We start from the raw sequence: 26,190 nt of genomic DNA on the forward strand, positions 1-26,190 counted from the left end.
TACAAAATAGAATCCTCACACTCAGCCTCATACATGCTCCTGAATGTACTGACACTAGTACAAAGACACAACCAGCAAACACACACTCACCTATACCCATACACGGATCCACATACAGAAATATACAGGACTCAAGAAAAAAATAGCCTTCATACTGTACAAAGTTGTATTCTAAATATTGACCAATATATTTGCCATTTGTGTCCACAGGGGAAACCATATTTACTTTCCCAACATTTCTATTAACATAATTCAGAAGAACTCAAATTCTGGAGGTCCACAGTACTGCTGATTTTCATCACCTAACCCTCTAATCAGGGACTGATTCAGACCTGGGACCGTGGCTTTTTAATTGATCCATTTACATGAATCAATTAACTACCAGACTGAAAAGATGTGTACACTATGGACCTCCACGTCAATGTCCTGCTACAAACTCACTGGTGTCCAAATAATAGACCTAAGCTGGAAAAATCTAAACATAATAATTCAGACAAACTCAAGCATGCTGGGAAATCACATTGTCATGCACATATATTACTTAATCAGCCAATAAGAGGAGCTGGACTCTCAACCCCCCCAAGTATTTAACCCCTTATTTTTGTCACCAAACAGACTCCATATATATTTCCATAATTCTTTTCAACTGGTACCAAGGGACCTTCAGACTTGTCTTGTGATGCTTCAAACATGTTTGTGAGAGTCTCACTTTTACACAGATGGGTCATATTAATGTGTAGCCCAAACTGTTCGGACGCTACAAACAGAAGTTGGCAGATCGGCTGTACTAACTTCTGACGAGTCCCAAGACGCTTGCAGGGGTCGAAGCGCAAAACAGAGAACACCCTGGTGTTCGTGAAGGTCTCATCTTTCCATAGAGGTGTCATAATAGTTTTGTAGGCCAAACCGGTCGGACGCTACAGACCAACTTGTCAGAAGATCGATTTTTGGGATGTCTCACAGTCTGACAAATACTGCTCTCACTCAAGTCACCTTTCACCGCAAATGCGTTAGTGTTACATACAGTACCAGTCAAAAGATTGGACACACCTACTCATTCAAGGATATTTCTTAATTTGTACTATTTTCTACATTGTAGAATAATAGTGAAGACATCAAAACTATGAAATAACACAGATGGAATCATGTAGTAACCAAAAAAGTGTGTTAAACAAATCAATATATTTTATATATTTGAGATTCTTCAAAGTAGCCACCCTTTGCCTTGATGACAGCTTTGCACACTCTTGGCATTCTCTCAACCAGCTTCAGGAGGTCACCTGGAATACATTTCAATTAACAGGTGTGCCTTTGTTAAGTTAATTTGTGGAATTTCTTTCCTTCTTAATGCATTTGAGCCAATCAGTTGTGTTGTGACAAGGTAGGGGTGGTATACAGAAGATAGCCCTATTTGATAAAAGACCAAGTCCATATTATGGCAAGAACAGATCAAATAAGCAAAGAGAAACAACAGTCCATCATTACTTTAAGACATGATCGTCAGTCATACTGGACAATTTCAAGAACGTTTAACGTTTCTTCAAGTGCAGTCACAAAAACCATACCATTAAGCGCTATGATGAATCTTGCTCTCATGAGGACCACCACAGGAATGGAAGACCCAGAGTTAACGCCACTGCAGAGGATACGTTCATTAGAGTTACCAGCCTCAGAAATTGCAGCCAGAATAAATGCTTCACAGAGTTCAAGTAACAGACACATCTCAACATCAATTGTTCAGAGGAGACTGCGTGAATCAGGCCTTCATGGCTGTAAAGAAACCACTACTAACGGACACCAATAAGAAGTTGAGACTTGCTTGGGTCAAGAAATACACTTAATGGACATTAGACCAGTGGAAAGCTGTCCTTTGGTCAGATGAGTCCAAATTTGAGATTTTGGGTTCCAACCACTGTCTTTGTGAGACACAGAGTAGGTGAAGGGATGATCTCTGGATGTGTGGTTCCCACCGTGAAGCATGGAGGAGGTGGTGTGATGGTGCTTTGCAGGGGACACTGATTTATTTAGAATTCAAGGCACACTTAACCAGCATGGCTAACACAGCATTCTGCAGCGATACGCCATCCCATCTAGTTCGCACTTTGTGAGACTATCATTTGTTTTTCAACAGGACAATGACCCAACACACCTCCAGGCTGTGTAAGGTCTATTAGACCAATAAGTAGAGTGATGGATTGCTGCATCAGATGACCTGGTCTCCACAATCACCTGACCTCAACCCAATCGAGATGGTTTGGGATAAGTTGGACTGCAGAGTGAAGGAAAAGCAGCCAACAAGTGCTCAGCAGATGTGGGAACTCCTTCAATACTGTTGGAAAAGCATTCCAGGTGAAGCTGGTTGAGAGAAAGTGTGTGCAAAGCTGTCATTAAGGCAAGAATATCAAATATATTTTGATTTGTTTAACACTTTTTTGGTTACTACATGATTCCATATGTGTTATTTCATAGTTTTGATGTCTTCACTATCATTCTACAATGTAGAAAATAGTAAAAATAAATAAAAACCCTTGAATGAGTAGGTGTGTCCAAACTTTTGACTGGTACTGTAGGTGGATGTGGTGGATTGAGATGCATCAAATGCAAAAAAACTTCTCTAGTTTAAATTAACAGATTTTTATGGTGATTATTTCATTATAAATAGATTTACGTGGGGGCATAGACATCAGCCTTAGTGTTTTTAAAAAACAACTATTTTCTTAGCATTTTGCTTTCCATAATATTAATTTACTTATCAGTAGCATGCATAAGTAGCCACATAGTACTACTTTTGCTTACCAAACTCTAGAAAACATAGCAAGGTGTGTGTGCAAAGAAATGCATAGTTTCTGTCCTCTCATTCACTTTATAGCACCACCTTCAGACAGGATGGGGGGTGACAAGGTGTCCGTCCTCACCCCTGTCTAATGAACGCACTCACGCACACACATACACTTTCAATGGCCTCTTGTCCTGAAGGTAGCAGTGGGATAGGTTCTGATCAGGGCTTGTCACCCTCTGGAGGAGGAAAACAGAAACATTTTAACATGACTTTTAACATGTTCTGAAATAACACACTTCAAATAATTGTGTGTCTCACCTTTGTGTGTGTGGGGTTGTAGCGGGCAGCGGGTGTGTGTGTGTGTCTGTGTGGTCTGCCTGGTGCGAGCTTGGTGGCGCTGCAGGCTCTCCAGAATGCTCTCGGCCAATCGCATGACGTCTGCGTGGGTGTCAGGGTGTGTCTGGACCTTCTCCAACTGATGCAGACCTCCCTCCTCCAGCAGCATACTGCAGTACCGAGGGGCTGAAGGAGTTCAGAGAGATTACACTCACATCAATTATAGAAACTTTAAGATAGTGGTACGTGTGTGTCTCACCGTTCTACACTGGAGACAGGCAGATAGTGGTACGTGTGTGTCTCACCGTTCTTCACTGGAGACAGGCAGATAGTGGTACGTGTGTGTCTCACCGTTCTACACTGGAGACAGGCAGATAGGGGGATGTGTATGTGTCTCACCATTCTACACTGGAGACAGGCAGATAGTGGTACGTGTGTCTCACCGTTCTTCACTGGAGACAGGCAGATAGTGGTACGTGTGTGTCTCACCGTTCTTCACTGGAGACAGGCAGATAGTGGTACGTGTGTGTCTCACCATTCTACACTGGAGACAGACAGATAGGGGGATGTGTATGTGTCTCACCGTTCTATACTGGAGACAGGCAGATAGTGGTACGTGTGTCTCACCGTTCTACACTGGAGACAGGCAGATAGGGGGATGTGTATGTGTCTCACCGTTCTACACTGGAGACAGGCAGATAGGGGATGTGTATGTGTCTCACCGTTCTACACTGGAGACAGGCAGATAGGGGGATGTGTATGTGTCTCACCGTTCTACACTGGAGACAGGCAGATAGGGGGATGTGTATGTGTCTCACCGTTCTACACTGGAGACAGGCAGATAGGGGATGTGTATGTGTCTCACCGTTCTACACTGGAGACAGGCAGATAGGGGATGTGTATGTGTCTCACCGTTCTACACTGGAGACAGGCAGATAGGGGGATGTGTATGTGTCTCACCGTTCTACACTGGAGACAGGCAGATAGGGGATGTGTATGTGTCTCACCGTTCTACACTGGAGACAGGCAGATAGGGGGATGTGTATGTGTCTCACCGTTCTACACTGGAGACAGGCAGATAGGGGGATGTGTATGTGTCTCACCGTTCTTGCTGCAGACATGCTGCATGGCCCAGGCCGCCCACAGCTGAACTCCTGGGGTGTGGAAACACTCCAACAGGGGGAAGAAAGGGTTAAAGGACCTGCAGAGGATGGGAAAGAGGGATGAGAGGTGGAGGAGAGAGGAGATCATTAACACTCAGGCTGCATCTCAATACTTTACAGTGTATTCCTCTCCTTTTGCGAGTGTATGGGGTTGTAAAGGTGTGTTCTGGGGTCTCACCTGTAGGCCACCATCTCACACACTGGTGTCGGCCACTTCAGGATGGTAGAGTGCTAGAGGAGAGAGAGAGAGAGACAGAACATGAGCCACATTTATGAACACATGAAGGTGGTGGGATAACATTACAACTCACTTTGACAACATACATACGTGAACACACACACACAGACACGCAAACAGACGCGCACACAGACGCGCACACAGACGCCCCCCCCACACACCACACACCAGTTGTTCTAGCAGGTCAGACCTCAGTGTGATACTGAGTGTCCAAGCAGCCTCTCCTCTGGAGGTGAGGTGGGCCAGTATCCCAGCAGCGAAGTAGGACACCTCCACCTCAGGGCTGTGGAGCAGGGAGCAGATGTGATCCAGGAAGCCCTGAACCATCAGCTCCACATGCAGCTCCCCAACCTCCGCTATGTTATTCTAAGGAGAGGCAGAGCCACAAAGTCAGCTCCTCCACATCTCTTCAAACAGGATGATTCAAACACTAAAACAACGGTATTGTCAGTATAGCTTCAGCTGAATTCACTAAGACCCTGTCCAGAAACACCCCGCTATGCACTCTGGCCACCTAGGGCTACCAGGGTTGGATGTCCACTAGAATAAATACACGCATTCATTCAGGGTTCACTATGACTCACCAGCAGCCCCAACACCTTCTGTTGGATGGAAGACTCAGAGGGGAATGACTGCAGAGAGAAAGAAAGAGGAAAAGAAAGAGGCATGAGTGAGTCAGCTTATACTTTAGGGTGACAGAGAGAGCGTAACTAGCACTTAGATAAACAGCTCTAGGGTCTGTGAGTGTGTGTGTTAGTGTGTGTTTGTTCACTTGCACCCACCCGCAATTGCTAAATAACCCACCTGCAATCGCCCGACCATTACACTGAGCATACAAAAAGGACACCTGCTCGTTCCATGACATAGACTGACCAGGTGAATCCAGGTAAAAGGTATGATTCCTTATTGATGTCACTTGTTAAATCCACTTCAATCAGTGTTGATGAAGGGGAAGGGACAGGTTAAATAATTGTGTATGTGTGCCATTCAGAGGGTGAATGGGCAAGACAAAAGATTTAGGTGCCTTTGAATGGGGTATGGTAGTAGGTACCAGGAGCACCGGTTTGAGTGTCAAGAACTGCAATACTGCTGGGTTTTTCACTCAACAGTTTCCCATGTGTATCAAGAATGGTCCACCACCCAAAGGACATCCAGCCAACTTGACACAACTGTGGGAAGCATTGGAGTCAACATGGGCCAGCATTCCTGTGGAACGCTTTCGACACCTTGTAGAGCACATGCCCCGACGAATTGAGGCTGTTTGAGGGAAAAGGGGGGGGTGCAACTCAAGACAGTACTGTGCAGCCTTCTTCATCGACCTGGCCAAGGCTTTTGACTCTGTCAATCACCGCATTATTAAATCGGCAGACTCAATAGCCTTGGCTTCTCAAATGACTGCCTCGCCTGGTTCACCAACTACTTCTCAGATAGAGTTCAGTGTGTCAAATTGGAGGGCCTGTTGTCCGGACCTCTGGCAGTCTCTATGGGGGTGCCACAGAGTTAAATTCTCGGGATGACTCTTTTCTCTGTATATATCAATGATGTCGCTCTTGCTGCTGGTGATTCTCTGATCCACCTCTATGCAGACGACACCATTCTGTATACATCCGGCCCTTCTTTGGACACCGTGCAAACAAACCTTCAAACGAGCTTCAATGCCATACAACACCCCTTCTGAGGCCTCCAACTGATTCCTTCCAAACCACTCACTGTTGAATTTGCGATTTCCAACTTGTTGTGTGAAGTTTATGTCCAATGGCCGACACTTTTTATCTATAATTTATCATGACAAAGATTAAAAAGGATTTGCAAGTAGATTGACTTGATTCATGATGATGACTGCTAGCTAATATTTTGAAAGCATAATGTTGACATGATCAGTCCAATCAAACTTACGGTAGATATAACGTGATTTGATGTCATTTTATTTGTGGCCAATGACCTTGAGCCTTGTTGAATGGGTACTTCTAATGTAAATATATGGCAGCACCCAAAGGGCTTGAATTTCGAGCTTTCCCTGTAGAGTTTGTGGTGACGTAGTGTCCCCATGAGTGACAGAACACTGAGCTAATCATGGCCTAACTAGAGAACATTACCAACCTCTAAGCTCCATATTTTCTGCTGGCTGCCCCACCACCACCACCACCACCACCACCAAAAGCACTGAGCTAGACTGAAACACCTACATTTTGGAGCTGCCTTACTCAAGAAAGCAAAAAAGAGACCATGTTTATTTTTTGCAAAAAACGTGGGGCTCAAAAGCCTCACCTGCACTGAATGACGGGTAGACACTGACGCAATGTGTGATAGTGACAATCCCGCAGTGGTGGGCCGTCAGGGCCAGCAAGGCCTTCTCTGCTGGCCTAAACATCAGAATATCATTTAAAAATATATATATTTTCCCACAAATATGTATTCAATTATTCCCCAGAGTAAGAGTTATACTCTTCATTTCATAGCTTTCCTCTTGGTTGCACTGCTTCCAGCCCCAGGTTGAGATTTGGAGGGCTGGTCTTTATGTTAGATCTTTTATCCAATCATATTCAGCCATCATGAGTTGCCAGGGGTCTAAAATCTGCCCTCAGGCCTTCAGAATCAACAGTGCGGGCGCTTGTAGCCTGAAGTGAATGGAAAGGAAAATTTAGTGTCAACCAATCAGCTTTAGAGTTGGCTATTGTACGCCTGCTGGCTGGCTCCAGTGTTACACAGGAGCCAGCTAGCAGGCGTAGTGCGTGCACGTCTTTTGATTGGATTACCAATATTGAGAGGCAGGTCCTATGGGCAGGTCTATGCAGAACCTCAGAACTAGGAAACTGAATTTGATAAACAAATTAATTTGCGTACTACTAGGCTGTTTTTTCAACCCACAATGGCGGAAGGAGGAGAAGATATCGATTTGGTTGAGGATATAATTTAACGCCATTCTCAAGACGAACTTTTCAAGAAAAGTTAGACATTGTAAGGAGAGGTCGCCCGACGCCGACGCTACAAAGCCTGTCACAGGCGGGAAAGGGGTTCGTTCGCCACTTTCAAAGTTCCAACTACGAGCGCTATCAATGGCTCACAGGCTCCGAGAAGCACTGCAAATTGTACTGCTGGGAATGCTTTGGATTTGGTGTTTGGAGCCACACTGGCTTTGCAAACTTGAGTTGTCTAACCAAGGCAGCAATGAGACAACAAAGTACGGCTGGGCACTTACAAGCAATGGTGCTTTTGAAAACTTTTGGGGACACCCGAGTGGATCTACAGCTCAACGAACAAGCGCGCAGGGCAACGTAGCTGCACAATGAAAAGGTGAAGAAAAATAGGGAAATATTTAAAATACTCATTGATTGGGTCATGTTTTTGGGTGAGGCCTGGTTATACTGCGTTTCTGTCTAAATGTATAGTGTCTAGAGCCATGGCATCATAATGAGAGGTGGATTAATTCGGGTGGGACTGTGTAGGACCTCACTGAAGGCCCAGGCCTCAGGCCCACGGCACGCCACTGCAATCCCGCCAATATAGAAAATGCATTGAGATGTTGAGATGACTGCTTATAATTTCAGAGATTCTCTGTGCAAATTTGTTTTTAATACATTTTTTTATTTAACCTTTATTTAACTAGGCAAGTCAGTTAAGAACAAATTCTTATTTACAATGACAGCCTAGGAACAGTGGTTTAACTGCCTTGTTCAGGGGCAGAAGGACAGATGTTTTACCTTGTCAGCTCGGGGATTCGATCTTGCAACCTTTCGGTTACTAGTCCAATGTGCCACAAGGCTACCTGCCGCCAAATGACATCAGTTTGACCGGTAGTAAGGAAATAGAAAGCTGTGAAAAATGACCCAACATGTTTTTGATAACATTTCAGTTCGGCTTGGATGCATATTTTAGTGGTTGAAATACTAAATCAGCTGTTATGACGCTGATGAAGATAGATATACCTGTAGAGGTGCTAACTGCACATGTGCATTCTCTTAAGATGCTGAAAGAAAGAAAATCATATTTTTCCTCTCCTGTTCCCGAGTAAAAATGCTGCCTCCATTTAGTGTATAATTTTACTGCAAGAAATGCTTAATTCTGCAGGAGTTAATAATAAGGCTATATGATAAGTTATAGACGTACAGTCAGTGTCCAGATTTCAGTTTCCATTCAACCCATCTGAACAGTAGGTTACATTTACCTTGACGTGCCATAGGCCTATTTGAAGTCCACATCTTGTGACTGTTGAATTTGTATAGTGCCTCACAATCACACATAACAGCTTTTCTCTTACTAAATTAAACTCCGACATTGTCCTCTTTGCCCCTGTGGATCGATGTTAATGAACTTTTTCTGCCCGTTCCCAAAAGCATTTGGTGATTGGCGTGTAGGCTATTGGGTGTGTGTACAGTTAGGGCCTCAAGTTTAGCCTTACGCACTAATGCCAGACAAGTTTTTCTTTCATTATTTTAGGCTATAGCCTATAGATGTAAATTGCACAAGAATGATACATTTATGGATTCTTTAAGATATTGTTGTTTTCCCTTTATTCAACCCACCCAGCCACCCTTCTTCCACACAATATTTAATGACCCTTAACCCACCCGCGGATATAACTACAGGGACTGTGGGTTATGAGTTAACCTGTGCATCACGAGTGTGTGTGTGTACTACCTCCAGTACTTTGATGAACAGGTCCAGTCCCTGGTTCTCTATAAAATGGCGGCAGGTGGTTGGTGATTCGTCAGTGAGGTTCCAGAGCGCGCTCAGTGTGAACTTGAGGGTGGCGTCCACCACGCCCTGGGTAGCCTTCTGATGCACAATGTGGAGAAGCTGCTGCAGAGGGGGGGAGAGAGAGAGAGAGAGAGACAGACAGACAGACAGACAGACAGACAGATACAGCGAAGAGAGAGAGAGGGGGTAGAAAGAGTGAAGTGGGATAGAGATGGTGAACATTACAGTCTTAAAATTATTATTATTATTGATTTTTTTACACCCTGCAAACAGCAATTGACCCTTTTTGGTATTTTATTAGGATCCCCACTAGCTGTTGCTAAAGCAGCTGCTACTCTTCCTGGGGTACACACAAAACATGACATAATACAGAACATTAAAAGACGGTACACACAAAACATGACATAATACAGAACATTAAAAGACAAGAACAGCTCAAGGTCAGAACTTCATGAATGTAAAAACAGCACACAGCCTACTTATCAATACATACACACAAAATATCTAGGTCGGGCCGGGCGCAGTGCATGCTGACAAGGTCGCTAGGTGCACAGTGTTTCCGCCGACACATTGGTGCGGCTAGCTTAAGGGTTAAGTGGGCATTATGTCAAGAAGTAGTACGGCTTGGTTGGGTTGCATTTGGCTGGGTTGAGTTCTGATACCACGAAATTGGGGAGAAAATGGGGTAAAACATTTTTTTTTTTAAATAAAACTTTGAAGAGTAGAGGCCCTAGAGAGCTGTTCTGCGGTACACCACACCTTACATGTTTGACATTAGAGAAGCTCTCATTAAAGAAAACCTTTTGAGTTCTATTAGATAGATAGCTCTGAATCCACGATATGGTAGAGGTTGAAAACCATTAAATAAAAGTTCAACAGGTTATGGTCAAAATCAAAGGCTGCACAGAAATCTAAATCAAATCTAGATCCCACAATCTTATGTTAATCAATTTCTTTCAACCAATCATCAGTAAATTTGTATCAGTGCTGTGCACTTTGAGTGTCCTCTATAAGCATGCTGAAAGTCTGTTGTCAATTTGTTAACAGAGAAATAGCATTGTATTTGGTCAAATACCATTTTGTACGACAGCTTGCTAAAAGCTTGCAGCAAGCTGATAGGTCTGCTGTTAGATCCAGTAAAGAACGCTTTATCCCTCTTGGGTAGCAACATGACTTTGGCTTCCCTCCAGGGCTGAGGAGATACACCTTCGACTCAGATTAAAAATGACAGATAGGAGTGGCTATAGTCAGCTACCATCCTCAGTATCTTTCCATCTAAGTTGTCAATGCCAAGAGGTTTGTTATTATTGATAGATAACAATTTTCCCACCTCTCCCACACTAACTATACAAAATTCAAATGTACAATGCTTTTCTTTCATCATTCACTTTTTTTTAATGCACTGTTCATTGTTAGCATTTCCTGCCTAAGTTTGCCCACTTTGCCAATGAAGTAATCATTAAAATAATTGGCAACATCAAATGGTTTTGTGATAAGACATCTGATTTGATGAAAGTTGAATTTGTCTTTCTGCCCATAATTTCATTTAAAGCACATCAAATATCTTGCCACCATTCTTTATACTTAATTGATCTTGGCTTTATAACAGTTTCTTCTTTTTGTTGAGTTTAGTCACATATTTCTCAGTAAGTCAGATGTGCAGCCAGGCCTATTAGCTACTCCTTTTGCCCCAACTCTTTCAACTATAGTTTTACAAGTCCTCTTCAAACCATGGAGCCTTAACACTTCTGACAGTCAGTTTCTTAAAAAGGTGCATGTTTATCAATAACTGGAAGAAGCAATTTCATAAAAATTCATCAAGTGCAGCGTCTGGATGCTCCTTATTAATCGCATCAGATCAACAAATATTGTTTTACACCATCAACAGGAGTCACAGCTAAATCTTTTGAATGATCTCTTATACTTATATTTTAGTCCAGCTTTTGGAACTACGGCTCTCCTAGATATAGTCACTATATTGTGATCACTGCATCCAATGGGTACAGCTTTAGAACAAAGTTATACAGTATTAGTAAAAATGTGATAAATACATGTGGATGATCTTGTTCCTGTAGTGTTTGTAAACAACCTGGTAGGTTGATTAATAACCTGAACCAGATTACAGGCACTGGTTACAGAGGGAAGCTTCCCACTGAGTTGACAGCTTGATGAAAACCAGTCAATATTCAGGTCCCCAAGAAAGTAGACCTCTGTTTACATCACATACACTATCAAGCATTTCACACACATTATTTAGATACTGACTGTTAGCACTTGGTGGTCTACATCAACATCCCGAAAGACTAGGCTTTAGATGAGGCATGTGAATCTGCCTCATCTAAACTTCAAATGAGATCTTCTCTAAGCAATACAGGGATATGGCTTTTAATATACAGTGCATTCAGAAAGTATTCAGACCCCTTCCCTTTTCCCACTTTGTCACATTACAGCCTTATTTAAAATGGATGAAATAAAAATCTACACACATAATGACAAAGCAAAAACATTTTATTTTAAATTGTATTTTTTTAAATTTATTTACATAAGTATTCAGAGCCTTTGCTATGAGACTTGAAATTGAGCTCAGGTGCATCCTGTTTCCATTGACCATCATTGAGATGCTTCTACAACTTGATTGGAGTCCACCTGTGGTAAATTGGACATGATTTGGAAAGGCACACACCTGTCTATATAAGGTCCCACAGTTGACAGTGCAAAAACCAAGCCATGCATGAAAATTACAGGATTCTCATCTTTTTAAGTGGGAGAACTTGCACAATTGGTGGCTGACTAAATACATTTTTTGCCCCACTGTAAATAAAATAAAATCACCTTGAGTGGCCCAGCCAGTGGACTTGAACCACATCAAACAATTCTGGAGAGATCTTAAAATAGCCGTGCAGCGACGCTCCTATCCAACCTGACAGAGCTTAAGGAGGATCTGCAGAGAAGAATGGGTGAAACTCCCCAAATACAGGTGTGCTAAGCTTGTAGCATAATACCCAAGAAGACTTGAGGCTGTAATTGCTGCCAAAGGTGCTTCAACAAAGTACTGAGTAAAGGGTCTGAATACTTCTGTAAATGTGATAGAAATTGTATTAAAAATAAAAATTGTCTAAAAAAAACATTTTTTGCTTTGTCATTATGGGGTATTGTATGTTGATTAAATGAGTGGGAAAACAATAATCCATTTTAGAATAAGGCTGTAATGTTACAAAATGTGGAAAAAGTGAATACTTTCCAAATGCACTGTATATAGCAACACCTCCCCCATAAGCATTACTGTCTCTAATATATAGATGTTATATCCTTGTATTGCTACTGCTGTATCAAAGGAATTATCTAAGTAACTCTCAGAAATTACTAATATATTAATGTTATCTGATGTTAGCAAGTTATTGATTTAATGAACCTTATTTCTAAGGCTACATATATTAATACGGGTTATTTTCAGCCCTTTCCAGGGTAGCGCCTCAGAAATAGACATAATATGGAAAATAACAAAGCAAGAGAAAGAACAAAAATCAGCAGTCGATTAATCAGTTGGTGTGTGTGCGCTGCGGGGGTTGAAGCTATGAACCCATAGGCTTGACTCTCTCATCCCTTCCAGGCTTTTGGGAGGGTGGGAGGACAATGAGCTTGTCATAGCGGATGGAAGCAACGTCCCCACATGCTCTAGCAGCTTTCATGGCAGGAATAAGTTATTTTTTCTTGTGGTGCACAGCTTCTGGATAGTCCTCGTTGAGGAGATCCTCTCAAATTCTTGTCTCTTTCTAGAACAAATACCTTGTCCTTGAACCTCAGGAACATGACCACTATCGGGCCTGTCACCTGGGTCGGTGGTGTGTTTTCCAGTCCTGTGGGCATGCTCCATCTTCAGTTTCTCCGAGACAATTTCCCTCACTTTGTCCTCAGACTCCTTTGTCCTCAGACTCCGTCCATGTCTCGTGGTGATTCTGCAATTCCGTCCACAGCTATCTTGTTCCACCCTGATTGTTCCTCTAAATAATAAGATTTCTCCATCATTATCATGGATTCACATACAGAACTGATGTCCTCTCTCAATGACTTCTCCTGTTTAAACTCATCGAGCTGACCCTGGGACAACTGCAAAATGTTCTTCAGGTCCTGGACCTCTGGTCAGGTCCTCCATTATTTTATTAGTTGACTCCACCAGTATTTGGATACAACACTTGAAACTATTTTCTTGTTTTTGTAACAACTGCTTGTAGAACTATGTAGAACTACTATGTAGAAAAGATTCTTCACCTGTGATAGAGAGACACCACTGTCCTCAACAGTACTCCCACCGGCTTTGGTCTTTTTCATGGTAGCAACGTAGGCTATGCTGTTACTCCTCGTTGCTCCTTGCTGTTACCTCGCTAAGCCCCGGTCCTTTTGTTACTGTTGCAGCATTTTCCCAAAAAGCCCAACTCCCCATTCAACCACTGGTAAAATCCCCTCACAATGATCTCAAACTCTGTTTCTAATACACAATGAAAGTAAACACAGACTACCCCTTGTTAATGTTGTAGTGGACTGTCATGACAATTGCTTCATGGGAAACTGGTAAATTATGTTTGTCGTGTAGCTAGCCACTGAATGTCTCTGTATTCACTGTCAGCATGCAGTCAAAGCTAATATCCACTTTAGGAGCTAACTAATGCTCTTAAATCGTATCCTGACATCAACAGCAGATGGAAGTTGTATTCATAACAATAACATACATTGAGAAAACAAGTTATATTAAGTGGCTAGCTAGCTCGTCACGGTATCTCTGTGCATTCAAATTGTAATCGATTAAATCGATTACTCATCTCATATGTATATACTGTACCCGATACCATCTACTGCATCTTGCCTATGCCGCTCTGTACCATCACTCGTTCATATATCTTTATGTACATATTCTTTATCCCTTTACACTTGTGTGTATGAGGTAGTAGTTTTGGAATTGTTAGTTAGATTACTTGTTGGTTATTACTGCATTGTCGGAACTAGAAGCACAAGCATTTCGCTACACTCGCATTAACATCTGCTAACCATGTGTATGTGACAAATAAAATTTGATTTGATTTAAATGCAATTGTGTTCGTTGCCCGTAGCATATGCCTGCCCATACCAGAACCCCACCACCACGGGGCACTCTGTTCACAACGTTGACTTCAGCAAACCGCTCGCCCACACGATGCCATCTGCCCAGTACAGTTGTAAGCGGGATGAAGAGTACACTCCCAGCATGCCAGTGGCCATAGAAGGTGAGCATTTGCCCACTGAAGCTGGTTACGATGCCGAACTGCAATCAGGTCAAGACCCAGGTGAGGACGACGAGCAGACAGATGAGCTTCCTTGAGATGGGTTCTGACAGTTTGTGCAGAAATTCTTCAGTTGTGCAAACCCCCAGTTTCATCAAATGTCGGGTGGCTGGTCACAGATGAACTCGCAGATAAAGAAGCCGGATGTGGAGGCCCTGGGATAGCGTGGCTAGACATGGTCGAAGGTTGTGAGGCCATTGGACAGAATGCCAAATTCACTAAAACAACATTGAAGGTGGCTTATGGTAGAGGAAATTAACATTTAAGTCTCTGGCAACAGCTCTGGTGGACATGCATACAGTCAGCATGCCAATTGCACGCTCCCTCAAAACTTGAGACATCTGTAGTATTGTATTTTAGAGAGGCCATTTATTTTCCCCAGCACAAGGTGCACTTGTGTAATGATGATGCCGTTTAATCAGCTTCTTGATATATAATGCTCACTAATAGGGATGTAAACAAATTTGTGTACCAAATTTGAAAGAAATAAGCTTTTTATGCACATGGAAAGTTTCTGGGATCTTTTAATTCAGCCATTTAAAAAAAAAACTATTGGAGCCCTGCGATTGGTTGCCCAGAATTCTGGGGTGGGGCTTAGCGAAGGGTCAATAATTTAGAAGGGGAAAGTGTACACAGCATAGAATCATTAGGAACAACTACTCTTTCCATGACACAGGTGAATCCAGGTGAAAGATATCCCTTATTAATGTCACTTGTTAAATCCACTTCAAATCAGTGTAGATGAAGGGGAGGAGACAGGTTAAAGAAGGATTTTTATGCCTTGAGAATGTGTGCAATTCAGAGGGTGAGTGGGAAAGACAAAATATTTAAGTGCCTTTAACGGGGTATGGAAGTAGGTGCCAGGCGCACCGGTTTGAGTGCGTCAAGAACTGTAACGCTGCTGGGTTTTTCACGCTCAACAGTTTCCCGTGTGCATCAAGAATAGTCCACCACCCAAAGAACACTCAGCCAACTTGACACAACTGTGGGAAGCATTGAAGTCAACATTGGCCAGAATCCCTGTGGAATGCTTGACACCTTGTAGAGTCCATGCCCAGACGAATTAAGGCTGTTTTCAGGGCAAAAGGGGGTGGAACTCAATAATTGAGAAATGTTCCTACTGTTTTGTACACTCAGTGGAGCTGTTTGAATGGAGGGTGTAAAATATGTGTTTAGTGAACAGTTTTACCTTCACTATGAAGAGCTCTGCTCCCAGCTGTGCAGTCTGTTCTGTAGACAACTGAAGTTAAACACACAAATGTTAGTAAAGGCCAAACCGTAGACACATTTCTAATGCATTATTATGCGCGCACACACGCACACACACACACCTTGGCAGCCAGTATAGAGATGATAGCCACAGCCATCCTCTGCATGTTCTGGTCCTCATGGTTACATAACCACTGCATCACCAGCTTAGCTGCTTCAAACCTGTAATATAGACCACACACACACACACACACTGTACAACGGATACGCATATACACTGTACATACTACGTTTCTTGTCAGAAATAGGGCTCTATTTTCGGCTGGCGGTAAGAAGGCGCAAGTGTCAAACGCACGTTAGTTTGCAATTCCGTCATGTAAAAACTGCCTCACAGCCCTTTAGCCAGGTTTGGCAATTTCCCTGTCTAACTTCATCAGCTCGCTTGCGCTGAGGTGGGAGGGGTGAAAATACTTGGTGTCCTTAAAAATATGCGCCAATATGCCAATTTCAGCAAGTGCAACTAGGGATATTTAAGATCAACCAAAAGCGGGTCTTAGCGGTAACGCAATTGGATATCTATCAACAGTCTACAGCAATGGTAGGCTATAGCTGCATATATAGGAGATGTAACAGTGAGTGGACGTTCCACCTTTCTCTTTATATTGGACATTTCCCCAGCTCTTTTGTATGTAAAACCCTCCATAGTCTACGTTGCCTTAGGCATAATATTATATGCTGTAACTGTATTTAGACATAGCTTAATTAAAAGCAAGTTGTTCAATTTTATTCAAATTTAATTAGAATTATTCACTGTCATTTTAGGCCTTATCGATAGTTAATTTAATCTTGCTTATTGACAGCGTTTGGCATGTCCATGGCTCAGACATAATGCATTTTACAGTAGCTTTATGTCAGTGAGAATGCTATGTTACCAATATATTTCCATATTAATGCCATTCAATTGCTGTTCAAAAACATGTCCAATATTATTCAGAAACTATGGGACATGCCTACATTTTGTTACGTTGTTTCTGTAAGTTATTTAACAAACTAGGCTATAACAGACTAACATTCTAATTGGAATTGACGCAACACACAAAAGACCCTAAATACACAATTTGAAGCAACCACATATTTAGCCACGGAGCACATTCTGATTTACTAGTGAGGTGTCAAGTCTCGACAAATCTTCAACTTGTTTATTCATCAAAACTAGAGGTCGACTGATAATGATTTTTCAACGCCGGTGCCGATTATTGGAGGACCAAAAAATGCCGATACCGATTAATCGGCCGATTTTTATATATTTGTGATAATGACAATTACAACAATACTGAATGAACGATGAACACTTTCATTTTAACTTAATATAATACATCAATAAAATCAATTTAGTCTCAATTAAATAATGAAACATATTTAAACCAAATTGAACAATGCAAAAACAAAGTGTTGGAGAAGAAAGTAAAAGTGCAATATGTGCCATGTAAAAAAGCTAACGTTTAAGTTCCTTGCTCAGAACATGAGAACATATGAAAGCTGCTGGTTCCTTTTAACATGTTCAATATTCCCAGGTAAGAAGTTTTAGGTTGTAGTTATTGTAGGACATTTTCTCTCTCTACCATTTGTATTTCATATACCTTTGACTATTGGATGTTCTAATAGGTACTTTAGTTTTGCCGGCCTAATCTCAGGAGTTGATAGGCTTGAAGCCATAAACAGCGCAATGCTTGAAGCATTGCGAAGAGCTGCTGGCAAACGCAGTAAAGTGCTGTTTGAATGAATGCTTACGAGCCTGCTGCTGCATACCACCTCTCAGTCAGACTGCTCTATCAAATCATAGACTTAATTATAATATAATAACACACAGAAATACGAACCGTGGTCATTAATATGGTAAAATCCGGAAACTTTTTGGAAACAAAACATTTATTCTTACAGTGAAATACAGAAGCGTTCCGTATTTTATCTAACGGGTGGCATACATAAGTCTAAATATTGCTGTTACATTGCACAACCTTCAATGTTATGTCATAATTACGTAAAATTCTGGCAAAACTGTTGCATATACCCTGACTCTGCATGCAATGAACGCAATGGAAGTGACACAATTTCCCTAGTTTAACATTGCCTGCTAACATGAATTTCTTTTAACTAAATATGCAGGTTTAAAAATATATACTTCTGTGTATTGATTTTAAGAAAGGCATTGATGTTTATGGTTAGGTACATTCATGCAACGATTGTGCTTTTTTTCCGCAAATGCGCTTTTGTTAAATCATCCCCCGTTTGGCGAAGTTGGCTGCCTTTGTTCGGAAAAAATAGTCTTCACACAGTTCGCAACGAGCCAGGTGGCCCAAACTGCTGCATATACCCTGACTCTGTTGCACTGAACGCAAGAGAAGTGACAATTTCCCTAGTTAAAATAAATTCATGTTAGCAGGCAATATTAACTAAATATGCAGGTTTAAAAATATATACTTGTGTATTGATTTTAAGAAAGGCGTTGATGATTATGGTTAGGTACACATTGGTGTAACGACAGTGCTTTTTTCACGAATGCGCTTGTTAAATCACCCATTTGGCGAAGTAGGCTGTAATTCAATGATAAATTAACAGGCACCACATCAATTATATGCCATGCAGGACAAGCTAGATAAACTAGTAATATCATCAACCGTGTGTAGTAAACTAGTGATTATGTTAAGATTGATTGTTTTTTATAAGATATGTTTAATGCTAGCTAGCACCTTACCGTGGCTCCTTGCTGCACTGGCATAACAGCTAGTCAGCCTGCCACGCAGTATCCTCGTGGAGTGCAACGTAATCATCCATGATCGGTGTCCAAAATGCAGATTACCGATTGTTATGAAAACTTGAAATCAGCCCTAATTAAAATCGGCCATTCCGATTAATCGGTCGACCGCTATACAAAACCCATCCCTTTCACACTACCGCCAGCTATTGCCCACATAATTCTGATAGTGAAATTAGCAAAAATATTTCTGACAAACCCCTGAACCTATAGTGCACTTAGATTTAGCATTGCGTTAGGTTTGTTCAAATAGAGCTCATAATCTTAAGGGATAAATGTATCTACAGTAAGTCAACGTAACTAAAAATGTATGTGTACCTGTTGAAGGGAACCTCCTGCAGTATGCGGTCACTGCACAGAGAGAGCAGGCAATTCTTCTGCAACTGGAAAGAGAGGATCCAAGATGGCAGTCAGAGACCAAACAAAACAAAACACACACTCTGGCCTGGTCCTCAAACAGCCCCTAGCCCGTCTGTGTTTGCAGATGGGAAGAAACTGAATATGTGGAAACAATTTGATGGAGAAGGTGAGAGAGTGTGTGTGCACCTGTTGGTGGTTAGGGAAGGTGCACATGGCCTCCAGCAGTAGTTGAGTGACTGTGCCCAGCAGTCTAACAGGTATGCCCGCTGCCAGGTCCTGCTTGGTCAGGTTAAACACACATGCACTGGCTGCCAACTGGACATTCAGGGTGGCAGGGTGGTTCTTCATCCCCAAAACTACCAACTAAAGAGAACGAGAGAGATAGGGAGAAGAGAAGAAATTACTTTCTAAAAAGTTGTACCACTGACTAAGAGCCAGGCTGTAGTAAGATTTAGGTGGAGGTGAAGGAGACAGAATGACAAAGTGTGTGTGTGTACCTTGAGTATGTCAGGGCGTGGTTTCTCCATGACGTGTGTGAGACTGAAGAGATGAAACAGAGCCTCTCTGACAAAGCCCTCCCTCTCACTGTAGCGACGAAGCGCCTCACAGATCTGAGTCTCATTGGCCTCTCCTGTCACCTGTCACAGAGGACATACACAACACGTAGTGCTCTTAATATGCTGCTTCCTCTACACAAAGGCAACATAGCAAGAGAGACAGAGAGAAAAAAAAAAGAGACAGTGAGACCCACCTTGAGGCTGCCCTTTCCATTGAGGAAGTTAGAGAAGCCAGCGTCTGTAGCCAGCAGACCAACAAAGGTCATCCCTGGACGCTCCTCTACAAACGCCTTGACCGCCGCATCTGTCACCTGGCATAACACACACACACCAGGTAAACACTCTACACCAGGGTCCCCAACTACATTCACCCGTGAGCGGATGATCGGGGGACCAGAACAAAATTGCAAATTTACCATAAGAATCGCCAAAAGACGTAGCATTTGACAAAAACAGATGCCTCTGTATTCATGAGTGAGAATACCTGGGAACAGATTTCGTAAATGAAAATCAATTTGAGCTGATTTTACAGTCTTTATGTCCAACAGTGAAAATCCCAATAGGCTCGGGCCGCCGATTGGTGGACCCTGCTCTACACACACAGCCAGGTCTGCAATACACCCACTCACAACTCTAGTCAACTAAACTCATAGTCTGTCTCCAGTACCTGTTTGCGTCCAGACACATCCAGCGAGACCAGAGCAGGCAGGATCCCAGGCTCACCCAGCAGCTGACGAGCCACGTCTGATGTGAACTGTTTATCATCACTGATGTCCAGGTGCTGCATGGTTAGGTTCACACACACACACACACACACACACACACACACACACACACACACAAGAATCGTGTGTGTGTGTGTGTGTGTGTATCATAAGTAAAACCATTAGAGCACTGCAAGTAAAGTTCAGGGATAGCTAACAATCACTGTGACGGATCACTAAAAAGGTTTCAGGAACTTGGCTCAGCAATGCACACTACATGACAAAAAGTATGTGGACACCTGCTTGTCGAACATCTCATTCCAAAAATAATAGGAATTAATATGGAGTTGGTCCCCCCTGTGGTGCTATAACAGCCTCCTCTCTTCTGGGAATGCTTTCCAATAGATGTTGGAACATTGCTGCGGGGACTTCCTTTCATTCAGCCACAAGAGCATTAGTGAGGTCGAGAACTCGTTGGGGCGATTTAACCCTGGCTCGCAGTCTGCGTTCCAATTCATCCTAAAGGTGTTCGATGGAGTTGATGTCAGGGCTCTGTGCATCCAGTCAAGTTCTTCCACATCGATCTCGACAAACCCTTTCTGTATGGACCTCGCTTTGTGCACGGGGGCATTGTCATGCTGAAACAGGAAAGGGCTATCCCCAAAATGTTGCCACAAATTTGGAAGCACAGAATCGTCTATGTAATGTAATTGTATGCTGTATCGTTAAAATGTCCCTTCACTGGAACTAAGGGACCTAGCCCGAACCGTGAAAAACAGCCCCAGACCATTATTCATCTTCCACCAAACTTTACAGTTGGCACTATGCATTGAGGCAGGTAGCGTTTTCCTGGCATCTGCCAAACCCAGATTCATTCTTCGGACTCCCAGATGGTGACGCGTGATTCATCACTCCAGAGAAAGCGGTTCTACTGCTCCAGAGTCCAATGGCAGCAAGCTTTACACCACTCCAGACGACACTTGGCATTGCGCATGGTGATCTTAAGCTTGTGTGCGGCTGCTTGCCCATGGAAACCCATTTCATGAAGCTCCCAACGAACAGTTCTTGCGCTGACGTTGCTTCTAGAGGCAGTTTGGAACTTGATAGTGAGTGCTGCAACCGAGGACAAACAATTTCTATGCGCTTCAGCAATTGGCGGTCCCGTTCTGTGTGGCCTACCACTTCGCGGCTGAGCCGTCGTTGCCCCTTCACAACGTTTCCACTTCACAATAACAGCACTTACAGTTGACCGGGGCAGCTCTAGTAAGGCAGAAATGTGACAAACTGACTGGTTGGAAAGGTGGCATCCTATGACAGTGTCATATTGAAAGTTACAACTCTTCAGTAAGGCCATTCTACAGCCAATGTTTGTATATGGAGATTGCATGGCTGTGTGCTAGGTTTTACCCGTCAGCAACAGGTGTGTCTGAAATTACAGAATCCACTCATTTAAAGGGGTGTCCACATATTAGTATGTATATGTACAGTTGAAGTCGGAAGTTTACATACACTTAGGTTGGAGTCATTAAAACTCATTTTTCAACCACTCCAAAAATGTCCTGATAAACTAAAGTTTTGGCAAGTCGGTTAAGACAACTACTTTGTGCATGACACAAGTAATTTTTCCAACAATTGTTTACAGACAGATTATTTCACTTATAATTCACTGTCTCACAATTCCAGTGGGTCAGAAGTTTACATACACTAAATTGACTGTGCCTTTAAACAGCTTGGAAAATTCCAGAAAATTATGTCATCACTTTAGACGCTTCTGTTAGACTAATTAACATAATTTGAGTCAATTGGAGGTGTACCTGTGGATGTATTTCAAGGCCTACCTTCAAACTCAGTGCCTCTTTGCTTGACATCATGGGAAAATCAAAAGAAATCAGCCAAGACCTCCATAAGTCTGGTTCATCCTTGGGAGCAATTTCCAAACGCCTGAAGGTACCACGTTCATCTGTACAAACAATAGTACGCAAGTATAAACACCATGGGACCACGCAGCCGTCATACCACTCAGGAAGGAGACGCATTCTGTCTCCTAGAGATGAACATTCTTTGGTGACAAAAACGCAAATCAAACTCAGAACAACAGCAAAGGACCTTGTTTCCTCCGGCATCTTCACAGGTACAAAAGTATCTATATCCATAGTAAAATGAGTCCTATATCGACATAACCTAAAAGGCCACTCAGCAAGGAAGAAGCCACTGCTCCAAAACCGCCATAAAAAAGCCATACTATGGTTTGCAACTGCACATGGGGACAAAGATTGTACTTTTTGTCCTCTGGTCTGATGAAACAAAAATAGAACTGTTTGGCCATAATGACCATCGTTATGTTTGGAAAAAATGGGGGAGGCTTGCAAGCCAAAGAACACCATCCCAACCATGAAGCACAGGGGTGGCAGCATCATGTTGTGGGGATGCTTTGCTGCAGGAGGGACTGGTGCACTTCAGAAAAATAGATGGCATCATAAGGAAAGAAAATTATGTGGATATCAGTCAGGAAGTTAAAGCTTGGTCGCAAATGGGTCTTCCAAATGGACAGTGACCCCAAGCATACTTTCAAAGTTGTGGCAAAATGGCTTAAGGACAAAGTCAAAGTATTGGAGTGGCCTTCACAAAGCCCTGACCTCAATCCTATAGAAAATTTGTGGGCAGAACTGAAAAAGCGTGTGCGAGCAAGGAGGCCTCCAAACCTGACTCAGTTACACCAGCTCTGTCAGGAGGAATGGACCAAAATTCACCCAACTTATTGTGGGAAGCTTGTGGAAGGCTTCCCGAAACATTTGACCCAAGTTAAACAATTTAAAGGCAATGCTACCAAATACTAATTGAGTGTATGTAAACTTCTGACTCACTTGGAATGTGAGGAAAGAAATAAAAGATGAAATAAATAATTCTCTACTATTATTCTGACATTTCACATTCTTAAAATAAAGTGGTGATCCTAACTGACCTAAGACATGGAATTTTTACTTGATTTAAATGTCAGGAATTGTGAAAAACTGGGTTTAAATGTATTTGGCTAAGGTGTATGTAAACTTCAACTGTATATATGTATATTACACACACCTTATAGTGGAGGAAATCAATGGAAAACTTCAGTATCAGAGCTGTCCCCACCCACCTGCAGTGCCTCCAGTTGTCCAATGACAGCCAGTAGCTGGGCAGTGCTCATCTCCAGCCTCTTCAGCTGGTGTAGTGTTAGTGACCTCAGCCTCTCTCTGAGTCCCAGTAGAGGGTTGAGGTTGGTCACGGAGGTGTTGGACAGGTCCAGGCTCTCCAGGCGGGACAGGGAACACACATCAGCCAGCCCAGAGTCGTAGAAGTCCACATTGGCCAGGGAGAGGGACCGCAGCCCCTGGAGAGAGCTGAAACAGTGACATGACGGTTCCTCCAGAGAGGACATGGTCAGACCTGTAAGGACCAAGCGCTGCAAGCTCTCCTGGGGGGGAGAGGGAGAAGGGGGAGAGTGAGAGAAGATTAGTGTTTAGGGGTGTCTAACTGCTGGAGGCTCTCTTATTAGTGTGCTTACCCGGCAGTGTTTGTTGGAGGCAAGGCCATGTAGTATGTCAGAGATTGTGAGGTCAGCGTTGACCCTAGCAGCGTCCAGCTCCAGCAGGCGGTGAGGACAGAGAGCTCTCTGGAATGCCTCGGCAGAGATACGGGCCGTACGAATACACGCACGACGCAGCCGAAGGTACTCACTGCTACGAAACACTCCTACTGTACTGTCATTCAACAGACCTAGAAACACACACATACACACCTTTTTTGTTAAGAGCGGAGACAAAATCATTTAAGGAATTAGCTCATTACTGCTCTAGACACTGCCTGTTTTGTGTTTTCTACTAATGATCAACGTAAGGATCTAAGCTTGGATCTGTGACGGTTGACTACTTCATCCTCCTTGCTCACCTTCAGTGGCCATCTTAGCCAGCAGCTGGTCAGCTAGCTCCTGGGGAAACAGCAGAGAGTCTCTGAGACAGAGAGATCCATCAGCATGCTTCACACAGAACCTCTCCAGGTTCCTACTGACGTAGGACAGACACAGATCCGTCAGAGATGCAGGGGATGCCTCATCCTGGAACACACAAGGCAAGAGATCACCATTAGACAGTTATGCCCGCACTCCAAGGCAGTATTCCCAAATGGCATACCAAACATTTGAATAGTTATAATGTCCAAAGTTAAAATAGTCGCCAATGAGACCTGTTATCCAGATACACACAGGAGGAGGTAGAGAACGTCTGGTGGTGGTAATTTGTAAAAAATAAAAAATAAAATAATAATAATAACAGACACCTCCAGCTAAGGACAGGTTTAACTAGCCATCAACGTTACGTTCGCGATCGTGGTGGATCAAATTTCATCAGGTACCGTTATATAGCTAGCTTGCTAGTTACTGATTTGCTCTCGAAAACCCAAGGCATTCTAATCAAGGCATTCTGCCTTATCCCAAGGTAGCTAGTTAGTGCCTATGAATAGGCTAGCTAGCTAACGTTAACTGTATGCCTTTTTCAATCAATGCACGACTGAATTTTAGAAATGTAAAGCGAAAAAAAACTCACCATGTTCAAAGAATTGAAGGCCATATCATGCACAGTGAAACAGACGGGAAGGCTCGACACCTGACCAAAAATAAATATAGCTTTAGCCTCGGCTCGTCTTGTTAACTTGCTACTGTACCTAGATAGCCTAATCTAGCTGAAACTAGTTGTTGCGAAGAGCTAACAACTAACGTTAGCTAGCTAACTTGTTGGTACGAAAAGAGATGTTCCTGCAACATTTTCAGACCATGTCCGTTAGTTAACAGGGCTAATACTTCTCTCTAAAGCAACACACAGCCAGTTTGAACGTAAACATTCACCGGAGAAAACGATATATGTAGCTATTTTTGTTGACAGACAGTAACAAAGGTCATGACACAGGAAGTACATCACCAGCTAGGAAGCTATTATTTACAGTCTATGCTAGGAATATACAGGGCGCTTTCGAGGATAAATGTTGTCTAGTCCCTTTCAAAGGTTGTTGCATTATGAGAATACAAATTGTCCGACTGCGCCTGTAGTATATGGAGCTATACACCTTTAATGTTGTTGTGATCAAAGGTCATTCGTTTTTTTTTATGAAGTCGCTTTCAAGTCACTGGTCATGGCTAGAAGGTATCCAGCTTTTGTAAAATAACGTCAAAGGTATATTTGTTTCGAATTTTAGCAACCCGTTTCCAAACCTTAACCGAATTATCCTAACCTGCTGTGTTAATTATCCAACCCTGCTACGAAAAGTCAAATCGGACGTTAATTCTTGGTTGGGCTGCCAATTTTTGAAGAAAGTTTGGAGTGAAATTTGCTGTATGAATTTCATTGCCCCCTGGCACAACCCCTAGTTGGGGATTCTGGGGGTTCTCCCCCGGGAATATTTTATTGTTTTTAAGCTCATTTTCTGTCATTCTATTTATTTTGACATGGTTTAGGCCTATGACCAGGGTGGAACATTTCAGCATGCTTTGAGCATCAAATGAACACTCAAAATGTGACTACTTTGTTACTTTGAGATTCTGGGGTGATGAAATATACTTTAAAAAAACATATTTTTGAGGTGGTTTGACACTTTATTCAGACAGTAATGAAATGGGGGGACAGGCAAGTGGGAGAAACAGTGGGAAGGTTGGAAGCAGGGATTGATTCCTGTTCTCACGTGGAAAGTTGTAAACAACACATGCTGGGGAGTTTAACCACTACACCAAGGCTCTACTCAGGAAATACTAATATTAATGGTTGATGGCAGTGGGTAACCAAATCATAGATTTCAGTCTCCTTGTCCATAGGTTAGTTTCAAGGTAAGGACACAAATATTTTGTAATTTGGGTACTCCCCGCTTGCGCTCCAGGATGGTTGGCCACCCCTGATCTATGTTTCCTAAGTGCTGAGAGTTTGAAAATGTTCTTGTTCTCACAATTAATTTCTCAAAATCAACCAACCTTCAAGAAAAATCAAATGAATATTCA

General features: G+C 42.7%; 1 protein-coding gene across 3 annotated transcripts; it reads right to left on the reverse strand.

The window, feature by feature from the left end:
• Positions 1-2,505: 2,505 nt before the first annotated feature.
• Positions 2,506-25,507, reverse strand: LOC112248613 (protein zyg-11 homolog). Of its 3 annotated transcripts, none has more exons than XM_024417787.2 (18): positions 24,752-25,505; positions 24,099-24,264; positions 23,716-23,927; positions 23,308-23,625; positions 20,138-20,251; positions 19,665-19,781; positions 19,411-19,551; positions 19,100-19,276; positions 18,872-18,936; positions 15,861-15,960; positions 15,719-15,769; positions 9,155-9,313; positions 5,101-5,148; positions 4,685-4,882; positions 4,457-4,509; positions 4,219-4,316; positions 3,098-3,301; positions 2,506-3,015 (listed from the first exon to the last, which is right to left on the reverse strand). In XM_024417787.2, exons 1-18 carry the CDS (start codon positions 24,773-24,775, stop codon positions 2,999-3,001), a joined length of 2,262 nt encoding a protein of 753 aa, XP_024273555.1. In that variant the 5' UTR covers positions 24,776-25,505; the 3' UTR covers positions 2,506-2,998. The 3 variants fall into 3 exon arrangements, with proteins under 3 accessions (XP_024273555.1, XP_024273546.1, XP_024273563.1); XM_024417778.2 differs by having other exon boundaries at positions 9,155-9,316; positions 24,752-25,302; XM_024417795.2 differs by lacking the exons at positions 2,506-3,015; positions 3,098-3,301 and having other exon boundaries at positions 4,707-4,882; positions 9,155-9,316; positions 24,752-25,507.
• Positions 25,508-26,190: the final 683 nt, after the last annotated feature.

This window comes from Oncorhynchus tshawytscha, linkage group LG01 (genome assembly GCF_018296145.1).
Source record: "Oncorhynchus tshawytscha isolate Ot180627B linkage group LG01, Otsh_v2.0, whole genome shotgun sequence".
Lineage (NCBI taxonomy): Eukaryota > Metazoa > Chordata > Actinopteri > Salmoniformes > Salmonidae > Oncorhynchus > Oncorhynchus tshawytscha.